This window comes from Muntiacus reevesi, chromosome 9, assembly GCF_963930625.1.
Source record: "Muntiacus reevesi chromosome 9, mMunRee1.1, whole genome shotgun sequence".
NCBI lineage: Eukaryota > Metazoa > Chordata > Mammalia > Artiodactyla > Cervidae > Muntiacus > Muntiacus reevesi.
In genome coordinates, this window is record NC_089257.1 from 18796463 (window position 1) to 18814364 (window position 17902).

The 17902-nt window shown below is 38.6% G+C and overlaps 1 protein-coding gene across 3 annotated transcripts in view; it reads right to left on the reverse strand.

The window, feature by feature from the left end:
• Positions 1-17902, reverse strand: part of TTC17 (tetratricopeptide repeat domain 17) — a 116176-nt gene that overhangs the window by 94040 nt on the left and 4234 nt on the right. For all 3 annotated transcript variants that reach the window (XM_065944430.1, XM_065944429.1, XM_065944431.1), the window contains exon 2: positions 1535-1624. In XM_065944430.1, coding sequence (XP_065800502.1) covers positions 1535-1624 — 90 coding nt within the window. The remainder of the gene's footprint in view (positions 1-1534; positions 1625-17902) is intronic.

A 17902-nucleotide genomic window follows, 5' to 3' on the forward strand; every position in this document is an offset into this window, starting at 1 on the left:
TCATTATTTTTTATTTGCATTTTCAATGACTTGGTAAATGGCATTTTCCCATTACACACACTCGAAATCCCTTTCTCTTTATATTAAGTAATACTGCCACTTAAAAAGATGGATAATCATAAACATATATAGTGTTGTCTATGATTCTTAAAAACTATTTTCTGCACCACTGCATCTTTCTGAACAATGTGTTTTAAGCTTGCAAGCATGGAGCCCTATAAATTATGTCTACTGTCTTTCTTAGTATTCATAAAAATCAACATTTCCAAATTTATAAGTGACAAAACTGGTAAGAACAAGGTGAGATACTATTTTTAAAATGGTGAGGTGCTCAAGTTTTTTAAGTATTCCTAAAAGTTTACTGCCTACACGATTGATTAGTATGTGCTAAAAGTTCTTCCTTCTTAATTGACAGAAGTTTAAAAAACATAAAAAACATATAACTATTACTGCTAATAGATGTACTAGTTTAAATTCATATAAGTGAAGTTTGGAACTTTTATATATCTAGAAGATGAATGGCTACCTGGTTTCATCTCCGGAAACAGCTAGGAGATAAACCGTCTGCCTCTGGTTCTGCTGCAACTTATTTCATGAAATCAGGCAATTCACAGTCTTTAGGTCTAATTATTTCCTTACTTCTGAAATGAGGATGATCTTTATGATTCCTTCTAACTTTCTAAGACTCTGATTCTACTCTTACTATTACCAATAATTTCTAAATCTCATTTTGCAAAATGGGTTACTTTTTCTACAACTTAAAAAAGTTTCATTAAAATTTGCATTTCATTTACACTGTAACTTTTAAGAGGAAGTTTTATGAAAGAAAAAAGAAACTATTTTTCAAATAGTTAACACTATCTGCTACTAAGAGAAATCAGTTTATGAAAATCAATGATAGAAACCAAAAGGTCAGGTATTATTAGAGCTAATAAATATCAGATTTTCAAAGTGTGGAAAAGAATCTGAAAAAGAATAAATACATGTATAACTAGACCACTCTGCTGTACACTTGAAACTAACCCAATATTGTTAATCAACTATACTTCAATATAAAATAAAAATGAAGGAAGAGTTTTCAAGATGCAAAGTGATGAATGCTTTTCACCTCAATCCTAAGAACACAAACTACTAAGGTCCTAGTTTTTACTATCTGAGAACTAACAAAATTATATTTTTATGAGGTATTCAAACCACTCTTCTTTTGATATTTTACCCAAACTGTCCTACCAAGATTATCTTGAGATAATTCCTCTTCATATTTGATGGAAATATTTATACATGGAAATATTGTTCAAGGATATATGAGTCAAGAATGAGGCATAAAACCAAGGTTCCAGTAGTCTATTTCTCTTACTAGTGCTCAAATGGCATTCTGATTTAAAAAAAAAAAAAAAGCATAATCTAAAAATAGAATATTCCTGTAAAAGTCAGAAGAATTAAGAAATAATACATTTTAATTCTTCTTTGACCACAGTAGCGCCAGTGAAATGCACCAAGTATCAGCTGCTTATCGCTTGCCCAATTGTCTCACCTCCAGTTCTTTGAGGTAGTTAACTGTTGTTTCTTGTCTCATTAATATGACTAAGTCATGGGGATGCTTCAAGTTCATAGGTGAATCCACCTGCAAGCAAGCAAACAGATAAAACTCAGATTTCATTAAAATCTGTTTGGATTAATAAAGTTTTCTTTAATATGGCTTAAATTATTGTTCAATCACTATTACAGTCAGTGTGAGGTGCTCAGTAAATTTAACAGGTATTTCAAATGTGATCATGTGTAAATTTCAGCAAAGAGAATGAGAGGTTCAGTAGCTATCCCTTGAACTCCAACTCAAAAGAGCAAGGTTTTGAAATTAATATCCTGACTTGACTAATAATATAAGAAATATTCAAGAAGAGAAGTATTTGGAAATGACTGATAAATTCCTTAAAATGTATGTTACACCTATACTAACAAAAAAAAGATCGCCTTGTCTTGATAACACATTCTATATCTAAACAAGTATGGAAGGAATAAAAGGAAAAATACAAAAAGCATCTATTTTTATAGGCTATTTGTGAAAGCCATAAATCAGAGATTATACAAAATAAACTCGGGACTTAAGAGTTTACAATTCAAGTTTCTGAATCATAAACAAGCAACTATGTTTTTGAAGATGTAGGAAGAATGAATCCTTATATGTTGGCAGCAGACTTATAAACTTATTATTTGGAGGCTCATTTGACAACATGTATCAAAACTTTAAAATTACATACCCTTGATTTAGGAATATAAACTAGGAAACTATCAGTTCAGTTCAGTTCAGTCGCTCAGTCATGTCCGACTCTTTGCGACCCCATGAATCGCAGCACGCCAGGCCTCCCTGTCCATCAAGTGGGCAAAGATACATACAAATATATTCACTATATTACCTTTAACTGAAAACAAACAAACAAAAAAACTAACCAAACAACAAAAACAAACCTAAGTCCTTCTGTGAGGGAACAGGGAAATCAATTGTCCAGTGGAATGGGATACAGAAAAATTAGATCTACTATCATGGAAAGACATTCACAATGCATAATTAACTAAAAAAGTGATAATAAATAAGTTTTTTATAGATTTAGATGTATACATGTCTGATATGCCAAAAACTAAGCTGGTTTACTTTTGGGAAGTGGGATTAAAAAGAAAGGTACATTTATATCTTTTACTTTTTACACTTGTATATTTTTCAATTGTCTACATATGTTTATAACAAGGAAAAAAAACACATATACACATGGGCCTTTTTGAATTTCAGGAAAATCTAAGACAGTGGCCTTGGAACCTAACAGATAAATGAAGTTCCTGGTATCCTTTAGGGTTAGATCGTCAAATTATGTACTAGCTCTTCAGAAGTTCTACTTTGAGAAGAAACTACATTCGTGTAATCTCTAAGAACCTGACAGCAGCTCAATTAATTAATTTTAGAGCTAGTTTTTTAAAAGCAAAAGATAGCCTTGCTTAGGCTTTGGTAAATGCAAGCCTATTAAAAAAAAAAAATCAAAGAGAGGGAATGAGAATTCTCTGGTGGTCCAGGAGTCAGGAATCAGTGCTTTCACTGCTGGGGGCACAGGTTCAATCCCTGATTGGGGAATTAAGATCCTACAAACCGCGAAGTATGGCCAACAAAAAAATAATAAGAAGGAACAAAAATAACAGGGAATAAGTCCAATGGTTGCTCTAATAACATGCACAATAGTACTGGGTGATGCTAGGTGACTGTATATAAAATTCATCCACCTTTCTTCATTCTACCGTCTCAGAGATGCCAAAAGAAAAAGAGATGCTCTAGTCTGGAGTAACTTCCACTCATATTTTCATAGCAATTATCTGAACTATATAATCACCATTATGTAGTTATGGATAATTATCATCTCCCAGGGTCTCTCTTTTATAACTAAATCCCTTCAATGCTTCCCTTGGCTTTCCTACTATATTGGAATTTACATTAAAACTGTACTCTGAATTTAAAAGGCACTAAAAATATAATAGCAAGGCCTATACTTGACCACTCGAGCTGTTAATCTCTATCAAACAATGAAACCTAGCAAAGGCCTACAAGCAAAACACTAGGTGTTTCTCAATGAAGGGTGGAAGTTTTTGCTTCTCTTACATATTCAACAGTCAAATGCCAGAAGGGCAGGGAAAGCGACCATACTGAATATGACCTGATCTAACTCCAAATTCCATCAATCTCTTATACAACAATGTAATATATTATTTGTAATATATTACAGTACACCAAAATTTTTACAGGAGAAAATGTAAAAGTGATAGGCAGTGGTCAGAATCAAAAGAGCTTTAATAGGAGGTCAAAGGAAGTCTTTACTTTGGAACTATCCAGACCTTGAGAGGAACTGATTTAACATACCTCTCTACGAGTGTATTTAAATGAGGTTTTTAGGGAAAAAAAAAAAAATCGGGGGGTTGGGGGAAGGAATGTGGGAGTGTGCCAATCCCATTCCAAAACACCGAACCAGTCTATTTATCTGATAATTTGAAGAACTACAAGCAGAATGAAAGAAGACAGATGAATAGAGTATAATTTTAGCTTTAGATTAAAAAGACACAAGAGAACCAGGACTTTATCGTATTTGAATAGAAAGGGTTTGACCAACATTCAACTGTGAACATTTCATTTCCTTGAAGCACTGAGTGCAACAAAGATACAGTAGCTAGAGAAGGCACAAAGATAAAATTATTAGCAGAAGGGAACCCACGGACAGCTTGGCAGCTGTGCTTCTCTTTTTGACGTGGCAGCAAGTGGCGTGGATCTCTGCCAGATTAGGGTTGATTACAGAAGATTTATAGCCTGACGCATATTCTTACTGAGGTACCTTCAAGTTCTTACATTTTAAGACGTTATGCTAACTATCTTTGGCAAATGCCAGTCAGCTTGAATTTCTCTCCTTTTGAATCTCTCTCCTCCTTAGAAGATTAGGAAAGATTACAACTTTGTAAATGCTACAACATCCATTCAACTAACAAAAGTTATATTAAGCCTCTATCAACCAGGCCCACTATGAGTCAACATGTGGAGCCTGTGCACTCCTATTTTATAAACAATTTAAGAAGGAGTGGTAATATCCCTTCAAAACCTTCAGCATTTAGAAGTGGCTGCTATAAGCCCAAGAGCAAAAAGAGTGACAAATTAGAGAGGTATTAATAGATTAAATATGACATAATGCATCCACTAGACCTCAGAGCACTTTATGGTTTTTTCACAAAAGGACAAACAACCCTACAACTTCCACAGCATAATAAATGATGCTTACAATGACCTGAATTAAAAAGAAAAACTGAAATTATTTTCAATTTGTTATAAATAAGAAGGTGAGAAAGTATGAAATACATTTTAGGGAAAAATTTTAAATGCAGGGAAAAACTGACCATGTGTTTGGAAATTAGCTATCATGGAATTCTGTTCAAAATGATTCATTCTCTTAAGACTTCCAGGTAAACACAGTTTCACTGTTACCACAGCAATTTATTTTAATAAAGAAAATGGCAACCTATATATAACAATCCAATTTTATTTTCCTTTTAATATATTTTATAGCTACAAGTATCCAGTTATATAGAACAGCAGTAAATATCTTATTCATTGTCAGGTTCATTTTCATATATTTCATCTGCTGACATCTTTAAGATATTGTTAATTTCTATATCTCTAATTTGGAATCCTGTCTCTGTGAATTCAATAAAATCACATGGTAATGTCACTCTATAAAGGTAATGACTTCACCCCCAAGTGAGATAAAAGATGAACACTGTAAACTTAAAATAACCAACCTAAGGATATAAACACTTTTGAGTTCTACAAAACCAATCACTTTCGAGGCATTCCCTGGCAGTCCAGGGGTTAGGACTCAGCATTCTTACTGCAGGGACCCTGGGTTTGACCCCTGGGTCAGCAACCCACTCCAGTATTCTTGTCTGGAAAATCCCATGGACAGAGGAGCCTGGCGGGCTACAGTTCATGGGGTCACAAAGACAGGACTGAACAACTAACACCTACTTACTTAGGTACATGATACACTGTTGATTGTTGGATGCAAAGTATCTGATATCACCTTGTTAGATTCTCTATCTCCTAAGGCATCAAGGCTCACTGATGACCATCTGGAAAAAAGGTAAAGTGGCTAAGCCACCAGGAATCAGGAAAAAATAAGTCTTTGACCCGACCATGACCAGCTCTGTGACAGGTAAGCAAATCACCTTTTCTGTCAGGGCTCCCGTTTCTTTCTCTATAAACTGAGGGAGCCCAACCTAATGACTTCTAAAAATTCCTGACATTTTCCAAATCCTACCTCTATAAAAGATTGAACACTATCATTAAAGTATCACTTTTAAACAGCCTAAACCACTGAAGTAATGTGATATTCAAATGAATGAAGTTGTCATTCTTTCAGTTTGCTCATACAAATGTGTACTTTCTTTAGGCAGGGACTATTTCCAAAGACAAAGTTAAGAGCTTCTTTTCAACCGTCAATTTGTCAAATGACTCCAAGGCTCCAGTGAGCAATGGCTATTTCTGAGCCATTAAGTTGTTCACTGTATCACAGACAAAGTCAGTCCTCTGTCCTCATGCTGCTTAATTTTAACAAAGTTCCAATTTAAAACTTAGTAACAAAATAATCTTTTTATGATTTATAAGCTAAATATATATAGTTCTATAAAAACAGACACATTATAGACAATCTAAAGGAGAAAGTTAGAATTACTTGAACTTTCAACTTCAGAGATACCTGTTGTCAAATATATTTATCAGGGTAACTTCTCAGCATTTATAAACATATATAGCTATGCATATACTGTTAAAAAAATCAGATAATACATCTACTATATTATAGCCTTTCCCCCTCTGTTCTTCTCTAAATTTTATCAGGCTTCTTTCCCAATAAATACAGATTTACATTATCATATTTAGTAGATGACAATTATGTTAAACAATAACAACTGCAACCTGGGCAACAACAATTATATTAAAAGTCATTAACCCAGGTTGCTACTAAAATTTATGCTCTCCTTTTAACAATACTGGGATGAGTATCCTTACACCTAAGTTTTTTGAAGGTGAAAGTCACTCAGTCATGTCTGACTCTTTGCAAACCCACGGATTATATGGTCCATGGAATTCTTCAGGCCAGAATACTGGAGTGGGTAGCCTTTCCCTTCTCCAGGAGATCTTCCCAACCCAGGGATTGAACCCAGTTCTCCCACATTGCAGGTGGATTCTTTACCAGCTGAAACACCAGGGAAGCCCAAGAATACTGGAGTGGGCAGCCTATCCTTTCACCAGCAGATCTTTCCGACCCAGGAATCAACTGGGGTCTTCTGCATTGCGGATGGATTCTTTCCTAACTAAGCTACCAGGGAAGCCCCTAAATTTTTCGAATAGCTATTAAATTGTTTCCTTCCCAGAATGGGGATTGTTAAGTTACAGGGATTGGCTTCTAAAAGTTGTATTTTTTACTAGCTTTTCTCCAGAATAGTTGAATCAGCTGAAATTTATAACAACAGTAACTGAGTTTCTACACATTCAGAAACACAAGAAAAGCATGAATATATTTTAATTTCTTTGTTGGCATATGTATTTTTGCCTTTTATACACTTATAAAAAGTTTTTCTTTTTTAAAATCCATCTGACAGGTTATACATCACATTTTATGAATGGTGGTTTCTAGCTGGATGATTATTCTCTTCTGGTTTGTGTTTTCTGAGCTTTTCTACAGTGAACATGTATACTTAAATTTATAAAGTATTTCTTTTCTTTAAAGAGCTATGAACAGGTCATCTTGTTAAAATGAAACTTTATATAGTGCTATGCAACATGTCTTCTTGTATTAAAAAAAGAACTGTAATGACAAGTATAAGTTCAGATCTGAAAAATAATCTTTAGCTTTTCCTTATATATTCTCAGAGAAAAAAATTCCTCTAATAGACATGGGACCAAACACTCAAAAAGACAGTATCTACTGTATTTTCTTATTCCTTTCTCCCCTCAAATTTGTATTCTTATCTCAAATCTAGTTCACTGTCATTTTTAAATGATGGCCTGAGGAGCCCTCACCTTTGTGACCCGTGTCAGGTTCACGCAGTTGCAAGCACGAAGAGTTCTGGAGGGATGCAATGAGAGGTAGAAAAGCCTGTTGCTGAACTTTGCATTGCATTCTCTCTTCAGAATTCAAGTCTAACTATCGTGAACTTTCAGGTCTAGAGAAGTTTAAGTTCACAAAATACCAGTTTAGCCTCGACTCTTAAGAGAGACTTACACAACTTCCTGGCTGTAATAATTGCCAAAAAATGTAACATTTTCTAGACCTCTTACTGCAAAAATGTAATTGTATCAGATTAATAAAATGCTACTGCTATGAACTGTCAAGATTCAAAAGTAAATTTTTATTAAAGATGACTTTTTTCCCACTCTCAAGAGTACTTGTAGAGTATTTTAATAAAAAATTAAAAACCAGCCTCAATTTTATAGAACACCAAGTTACCAAACTAAAATTCAACTTAAATAACTAAAAATGTTGAATCCTGACCATTACATGAATTTTTATGGCCTGATATCCCTATTTTTTGAAGTTACCCTCAATTAGATTTTACTTTATCATTTTCAGTTCTTGGAAGACATAGTTGTAAATACTTAAACTCACATAAAATAATCTAGGTATTTGAAGTATTAAATATACAGCTGTAATCTAGATCTGACCATCTCGTTAGAGCATTCATGTCAATCACCATTTTCTCAACTGATTAGCAAGTAACCATTTTTAACGAGAGCAACTAAGAACAACTTCTTGTAAGAGCCATCAGTCTACATTTCCTGCTTTACTTCACCAAAGAATATACAAACAACATAATGAATAAAGTAGACAACTTATAACCTTACAAGAGAGGAAATGAAACACTGGATCAGGACAGCAGGATCATGAATATTTACTTGTGTACTTATGATATTCTTGTAAACACATACAGAAAGAATGTAGCTGTACACTTAGAGTGGATGCATAACTAACTCAGAAGTGGTTTTTCTTTCCGGCAGAAAATACGAAACACAGAATGATTCAACAAAGATGTCCATGTGCTAATCCCCAGAATGTGTGAACATGTTAGGATACAAGGCAAAGGGAATTAAGGTCGCTGATTGAGTTAAGGCTGCTAGTCAGATTACTTGAACTGAGCAAGCTAGAGAGTGTCACCTGGATTATGCAACAGGTGGGCCCAATGTAATTACAGGGTCCTTAAAAGTGGAAGAGGAAGGTCACAGAGAGGGATGCAAGGTTGCTGGCTTTGAAGATGCAATAAAATGGGATTGGCAGCTGAGGACTACAGGTGGTTTCCAGAAACTGGAAAAAGCAAGGAAATGAACTTTCCCCTATAACTATACTCCACAAAGACAGGCAGTGCTGCTGTCCCTTTGATTTTAGCCCAGTGAAACACCTACAGGACTGTGAGATAATAAATAAATCTGTGCTGTTTTAAGCCACTCAATTTGTGGTAATTTTTAATGACAGCAATAGAAAACTCACACAAAAACCCACTAAGTACCAGACATAACGCCAGGCACTATGGTGATGAAAAAAACATGTGCACCAGAGGGTAGCTATGGATTGAACCGTGTCCCTCCTCATAAATTCACAGGGAGAAGCCCTAATTCCCAATAAAGTGGTAACCGGAGACTGGACATTTGGGAGGTAATTGGATTTAGATGGCGGGTCATGAGGCTGGGGGCCTTCCCTGATGGCTCAGTGGTAAAGGATTCACCTGTCAATGCAGGAGATTCGGGTTCAATCCCTGGGTTGGGAAAATTCCCTGGAGAAGGAAATGGTCACTCACTCCAGTATCCTTGGCTGGGAAATCCCACGGACAGAGGAGCTCGGCAGGCTACAGTCCATGGGGTTGCAAAAGAGTCAAACACCACTGAACGACTCAACGACAACTGAGACTGGGGTCCTCATGATGGGAGTGGTGCTCCTGTAAGCTTAAGGAGATACCAGAGAGCTTGCTTTCTCTCTTTCTCTGCCATCAGAGGGAGGAGGAAGATGTAGCTGTTTGCAAGCCAGAAAGAGAGCTCTCACTAGAACGCAACCATGCTAGTTCCCTGATCTTGGATTTCAGCCTTCAGAACTGTGAGAAAATAAACCTTGGCTGTCTAAGCCACCAGTTATGGCATTTTGTTATGGTAGCCCAAGCTAAGACAAGCTGGGAAAAGACAGCACAGGAGGAGAAGGCGGCAACAGAGGACAAGACGGTTAGGCAGCATCACCGACTCAACGGACATGAGTTTGAGCAAGCTCTGGGAGAGAGGGAAGGACAGGGAAGCCTGGCCTGCCGCAGTCCATGGGGTCACAAAGAGTCTGACACGACTTAGTGACTGGACAACAAAAAGCTAAGACAGATTTGCCAATCAAATATTGGAAAACTAAAATCAGGGCCAGAAAAGAAACCTTAGTAACTTTATCATTATTCAGATGATGGCAAACTCAATGGCCGGGAAATTACTCTATTTCGTACTAGAAAATGATAGTCTACAAGAGACAATTGAAAAAAATTCATCTTGATTATTCACCAAAATAGTGGTAGTATTAACTGTGGGGGGAAATAAGTCAGCTTGACTAATCTCTTTTATTGCAGTCCCAGCAACTGTGAAATAAACATTAATGACAAAGGTTTAATTTTGTCTATGAAGATAAAAAAATCTAACTGAAGGTCCCTTTCTGTTCTTATTTCCACTGATGGTCACAACACTGTTTAGCTAAAGGCAATGGACAGATTAGAGGTCTTTCACTAGAACTGGATTATGAAATTTTTTTGACACTGTTGACACAGTCCACTAGGAGAACAATTTAGCAAATCTAAGAAAATTAAATATATGCATTTTTAGAACCAGGAAACTCCACTTCATAGAGTTTATCTTACAAATACACTCAATATATGCAGGGAATCCTGCAAAGATGAATGTATTTGCATGTTCACCTTCTGCAAGAATGTCTGTAGTAGTAAAAATATGGAAACAATCTAAATGTCCATCATGAGGGAACTCCTTAAATAAATTACAGAACATCCATACAACCCAATACTATCCATGCTTAAGAGAGAAAAGGGTAGCCTTCTATTTCTGATATGGACAGATGTCTAAGTCTTATGAAGTGAATAAAAGCTAACAGTGAGACCAAATGTTTCTAGTTTCGTATTTTTTTTAAAAAAATTGTGTTTGCAAATGCACAGAAACTTTAGGGAAGAATACACAAACAATTCTAGTTGTTTCCAGAAGAGAGACTATGGGTAGTTATGAAATTTTAACTTTTCACTTTATAACATATAGTGTGAAAAACTTTAAATTATCACATATTTTATAGTCTTTAATTCAATTTTAAAACTAAAAAAAATTTAAACAAAATTTAAAATTTTGATGAGCATTTGTTTTACAAATAAAACTACAGAAATATTTTTCTTTATGTCAGTAGCAATGTTTAGCACTGTAGAAAAGAGAACAGGGTTTAGAATCTGATCTGAGCTTGAATTCATACTGCCACTTCCTACCTGCATGGCCTCAGGCAAATAATTTAACCACATTCTGTCTAAATTTCTTTAACAGAAGAACAGTACCACATTTTCCTGAGTCTGTATAATGACAAAATGAGATAATGAGCATGAAAACATTTGGTAAAGGGTTCCGTGAATTACAGACATTAAATGGCTTTTATGACAATGAAAGTTACCTGTTGATATCCTAAATTAAGAGTCACTTCCATGTATGACTGTACAAAACGCAAACTCCGTTAAGGCAGGGACTTTATCTCCCTCACAGCTACATTTCAAGTTCCTAACACAAAAGGCACCCAAGCGCGTGCTGAATGGGTGACCCAAACGTGCCAAAAGCAGGAATGGACACACAAGAAGCACTCGGCAAATACTTGCTCCAACAAAAACTCTCCTGACTCCAACTGACCACTTTTGTCATGGACTGCTCTCTTGGGTTCTACTAAAGATTAACTACCCATTTCGACTCCCCACCAAGCAATCAGACTGAAGGTGGAAAGGCTTGAGCTTTGGGGGCAGGGCCTCTTGCCAGTCACCTGATTTTAACTGAAATACCTAAGTTCCTCAGAGAGAAAATGAAGGCTGAAAATGTTAGTAAATATATAAGTGAGTTCTTTTCAAAAGTTAGACTCATGAAGTAGTTACTACTGACTAAACAAACATGGGAAGCACAACAGTGTGAATTCCTAATAGTATGTCTTGAAAGCAAAATATAAAGTGACTTACCTAAACTTATACAATATTCAATTAACTTAAATAATGTCGCAGGGGCTTCCCCAACGGCTCAGGGTACAGTAAAGAATCCGCCTGCAATGCAGGAGACCCAGGTTTGACCCCTGAGCTGGGAAGATCCTCTGGAGGAGGAGATGGCAACCCAGTTCAGTATTCTTGCCTGAAAATTCCCATGGACAGAGGAGCCTGGCAGGCTACATTCTGCAGAGCTGCAAGAGGCTGGACACGACTGAGCAACTATGCACACACACAAATGTCACAATCTCAAATATGAGTTCTTCGAGTGTATCATAAGGTTGGAGAAGTAAAATACCCAAAATAGCCAATAGGAAAGTAGATTATCTGAGGCATCATTTTACAATTCTGGGTTAGAGATACCATGTGCTTAAAAAATTCTTAGGCTGTCCAGACCTTTCACGAGTAATGGGGAGAATGAGTGAATCAGCTTGCCTCTGTTACAGAAATGCACTTCCTCCTCCAGACTATTAAAGCAATGGTGGCCCTTCAGTATGTCAATATGAGATGCGAGAGCTAACACAGGAGTAATTACTGCCTGCACACACAGACATGCATATACTCTCTCTTTCACTTCTTCAGTGTTTCCTGAGTGTGCATCATGAATCAGGGCCTTGTTTTAAGCACTGGGTTACTTTACTGAACAAAGTTGTTGCCTTCATAGAGCTTATTATGTTCTTCTTGAAGACAAGCAATAAAGTATATGTTACAATACAGTGCCAGTGATAAATACTACGAAGAAATGTAAAGAAGACAGAGTGATGGAAAGAGATGCTGTTTTAGACAGTTTGGTCAGAAATGGGTGACATGAGAACAGAGGCCTGAAAGAAGAGAAAGGATGAGCCATGCCGATGTCTGCAGAAAAGTGTTTCAGGTAGGAGAAGGAGCAGAGGCAAAGGCCTTGGCCAACCCGAAACAAGTGAACTTGGTACTCTGAGAACCACCTGAAGTCCAGTATGACCGAAACATGGCACACAAGGAGAGCAGCCAGGGCAGAGAGGCGGCCAGAAGCCAGGGCCCAGGTCCTGCGGGCCTGCAGTCCCTGCTGAGAACTAGGTTTTATTGTTTAAGTGTGACGGGAAACCACTGAATATTTTCTGAGACTCTTTGCTTCCCTTCCCCCAAGACCCCTCAAGGAGTGGCATGACCAAAACCTCCTTTTAAAAGATCATTTTGGTTGCTCTGGGGAGAACAGAGAAAGGAGACCCATTAGGCAGTTACTGCAGAGGTTCAGCAGAGAAGACAATGGTCTGCACCAGGCCTGTGAAGGCAGAGGGGGGCCGACCCGACAGGATTCAGAATGCATTTCAGGAGCTGAGAGGTTGCCGACAGACTGGGTATGAGATGTGAGAGAACAGAGTTAAGGACAATACCAAGATTTGGGAGCATGAACCATCTGGTAACAGGTGTGGTGGGGCAAGAAATCAAGAGCTCAATTCAGGACTGGGTACACGTGTGGTGTCTATTCGCCCGTTAGGTGGAGAGGCTGAGTAGGCAGTTGGCTGCACGAACCTGGAGTTCAGGGAGAGACTGCAGATAGGGTCCAGGGGCTGCAGATGTAACGCTGGATGCCACGGGACGGCATCAGATCGTCTGGTGGGCACACGCGCAGGGGGAAGAAATGGGGCACCCCAATATTTAAGACTAGCAAACCAAAAAGGAATTCAGCAGAAAAGAATAAGCGCTTGTGGCGGGGACTTAGAAGGAAAATCAGGAATATATGCTCTGAAAGTCATGTTAAAAAAAACAGTTTGATGAAGTCTGAGGACAACTGCTGGGCTGCTAAGAGGCTGAGAAAGACGCCTGTGAACTGAGCACTGACTGTGGCAATATGGAAGGCCCTGGGAGTTTTGACAAGAGTGGTGGGGATGGGGGACCGATCGGAAGGGGCTTAAAGGAGACCCATATGAAGAGGAGGGGACGAGTCTGCTGGCAGAGGGATTCCCCTTGCTCTTGCCACCGTGGAGCACAGCTGAGATGCAGGCCCTGCCCACACCCAGCTCCCCACACCATGGAGTGCAAAGCTGTTCTAATTTTTGACCTGACCTGCTGGCAAGTCCTCTTATTTCTGGCTGTCAGAGTGCCTTGTGTTCACTTCCCCCAGCGCTGCTTCTCAACTGCAACAACTGCTGACCCCACGGCTGATCTAACCCGTCGTCAACAGTGCAGCTGCCAGTTCCCATCTACTTCGCCTCAGCCCTTTCCAATTCTTTTTCTGCTTTTCTTGTTAATCAAGTTTCCTGTCGCTTCTTCCTACTTTTAATGACTGAGCAAGTGCTGACCTTTCAAATGTCATGTCAGCGATGAGTGGATGACTTCTCTTGCACACACAGTCTGACCCCAACAGAGAGGCAGGAGCAATCTCTGAAATTATGGATCTCACCTGTGTACAGCAGGTCTCTGAAGGCCTTGGGGCTGACGCACTGATGGGTTACTCAGATTTAAAGCTCTCCTGGGAGGTGTGAGGCTTCCTTTAGGCTAGTCCCCAGATGATTACCACACTAGTGAGTATTGTGAGGCTTCATTCATACAATGGTAAATATCTAAAAAGTAGGAACCACTTCTCATGCTTCCTTACATCATCCATTCAACAGATACTGGAGTTGCAGAGAAGATGAATACAGCTACTCCCTTCATGGAGCATACAGTAGTCTAGAAGGACATTTACAAAAGTGAACAGACAAAACACGGCAGGGCAGATGCTTTCACAAGGGAATGCAGGATGCTCTGAAAACTCCTTGAGAGAACAGCTTACTCCAATCTGCACATCACAGAAGCATCCCTGAGGAATTGATGTTTAAGTTATGAAGAGTGTGAGTTAGGGGGATTGAGACATTTGCGGGGAAGACCATGTACAAAGACCCAGAAGCAAGTGAGAGCAGAGTATATTTGGGGATACTGACAAAACAGTTAAGCATGGCTAAGTGTGTTATGCGTGTACCTTTGGACGTGAGAGTGGGGCCCTCAAGGATGAACAGAGACAGGCCAGAGAGAAGGAAAGGCCAGACTTCAAGACACGTTAACGAATTTGAACCATATTCTGGGGTATGTACTCATCTGTTTTAAAGGTGTTTTTTCTTGGGGAGTAATAATGAGTAGAGGTAGGAGGGCTTCATTTTGTGACTTTATATACTCCCATAGTGTTGGGCATTTATTTTTGCAATGCCACACATCAATTTTGTAACTCGAATTTTTAAACAAACAAACAAACAAACAAACAAAAAAAACCAAAGAAGGTTGGAGTGGGTTGCCATTTCCTTCTCCAGGATCTTTCCGACTCAGGGATCAAACCGGGTCTCCCGCGTTGTAGGAAGACGTTTTACCATCTGAGCCACCAGGGAAGTCCAAGGTTTTAAAAGATTATTCTAATTGCATCGTGGAGAAAATGGACTGGAAGCAGGACAGGCCTAGAAGCAGGGAGAACAGTTAGGAAGTTACAGCAATTAATCAGGCAGCGAGAATTAGAGCAACGGTAGTGGCTATGGAAAGAAGCAGGATATAATTAGGAAATAGAATTGAAAAATGCTGGTAAGAAAGAGGGAGAAATTGAAAAGGATGACTAGAAAAATACTACTTATTTGTCTGATGGTAACAGTGGTAGTGGTAGATGGCGAATGCGGCATCTTTTATTAAGTTTGGGAAAACAGGGCATCACACAGGTGTAGGTGTAAAACAGTTAAGATTTGGGAACAATAACCTTGAAGTGCATAGAGGACATTCAACATGGAGTTAACACAGAAGTCTTGAATTTATAACTCTGGAGAAGAAAATCTGAGTTGTAGAAATAAATGTAGATATCCCCAGCAAATATATGGCAACTGAAGTGCTGGGAAAGGATGAGATTGCCCAGGTATATGCAAAGAGTAAAAGAGAAGCCTGCAAAAAAAGGGAAAAGAAGAGCAAGATCTAAAACTGAATTTCTCAAAATGTTCGGTGACCCATCTGCACCATAACCTCCTGAGAAGTTTGATTAAAATGTAAAGATCTTGGCTTCACCATCAACCTACTGAATCAGACACTCTCAGCAACCTGGGAGTCAGCATCCTAAGCAGGCACCTCGGATTATTTCTGTGCATAGTCAAGTTTGAAAGCCATGGATCTAGAAGATAAGCAGAGGTGGAAGAGCCCCCTGACCCCCAAAAATGGCTCAAGAAGGAGGTGTGCTCTGCTCACCTCCTAAGAAAAAAATGAGAATTATAGCCAGTGGAAAAGGACATACCCTTCAAAGCACTGTGGGCTGATGAAAAAAGGAAGCCGTCAATAAATATTTGTTCAACAAATAACTGGGAGAAGTACTTAAAGCTATGACCAACCTAGAAAGCATATTAAAAAGCAGAGACATTACTTTGCCAACAAAGGTCCATCCAGTCAAGGCTATGGTTTTTCCAGTAGTCATGTATGGATGTGAGAGTTGGACTGTAAAGAAAGTTGAGCTCGGAAGAATTGATGCTTTTGAACTGTGGTGTTGGAGAAGACTCTTGAGAGTCCCTTGGACTGCAAGGAGATCTAATCAGTCCATCCTAAAGGAAATCAGTCCTGAATATGTATTGGAAGGATCGATGCTGAAGCTGAAGCTCTAACACTTTGGCCACCTGATGTGAAGAACTGACTCATTAAGATCTTGATGCTGGGGATGATTAAGGCAGGAGGAGAAGGGGACGACAGAGGATGAGATGGTCGGATGGCTTCACCGACTAGATGGACATGAGTTTAAGTAAGCTCCGGGAGTTGGTGATGGACAGGGAAGCCTGGCGTGCTGCAGCCCATGGGGTCGCAAAGAGTCGGACACGACTGAGAGACTGAACTGAACTTAGAGCTATAATTTATCTCTGCATATTTCCAAGCTATAACTACTCTCCCGGATAAAAACAGTTAACACCTGGCTAATTTATAAGAAGGAAAATAATTGTGGGAAATAACTTTAAAAGATGGATTGAATAAGAATCACTTTGATGTCAATATCAAGGATAAATTCCAAAGGTTTGGCAGGTGCCTGGCTAGTTAGTAACTAACCAGCATGACCTCTAGGTCCAAGTAAACCCCTGAAGTGTAAAAACACAGAAACTGTGCTCTATGTCAAAAAGATGGGTTCCGTTTTGAAAAGCACTGAAACGAAGTTGTTAGCTCCACAGTACCATACGGATGCTCTCTCCCAGATTAACCAAATCACTTAACATGAGACCAAAATTAAACCACTCCTTCACTTACAAGTTAGTAAAGATCAGTAAATATTTAGCCAGTTTGTCCAACTAAATATAATAGCTCTTCCTCAGGTTATATTATAGTTGCTGAAATAGTTGCTCATCAGCTGTTCTTTGCCAAGTTTGCTAAGCTTCAGAGTATTCATTTTGTAGGAAGCCTTATTTGTTCTGAGCAGTTAAAATGACCTGAACTCTGAAGACAGCCCCTTGATAAGAGGCAGAATGATTAAGTGACCCCAAATTAACTCACACGTATTGGGAACCTTCTCTATTCACCCACCCCCAATTTAAAGTTATCATAAAACATTCTGCAAAGGTAAAGCAAACTGGAAAAGAGAAGACATTTACTTCATTTGCTTTTATTTTTCTTTATGTTCCTTCCTTTGTAGGTGTTACAAAGGTTGCTGCTGCTGCTGCTAAGTCACTTCAGTCGTGTCCGACTCTGTGCGACCCCATAGACGGCAGCCCACCAGGTTCCCCCGTCCCTGGGATTCTCCAGGCAAGAACACTGGAGTGGGTTGCCATTTCCTTCTCCAGTGCATGAAAGTGAAAAGTAAAAGTGAAGTTGCTCAGTCGTGCCCGACTCTCAGCGACCCCATGGACTGCAGCCTACCAGGCTGCTCCATCCATGGGATTTTCCAGGCAAGAGTACTGGAGTGGGGTGCCATTGGCCTTTTCCTTACAAAGGTTAAGAGAAACCAAACCACTTTAAACTGCATAAATTGCTCACTTTCACATTACCACAAATAAATACATCTTTACTTCTTGCTACCACTAAATGCCATTCAACAATGTCTTTGGGTGACTTTCCTAGGTGTTGTACCATATACTGTTTAAGAATTTTTTCCAAATTTAAAATGCCAAGGGTTGATACTCTA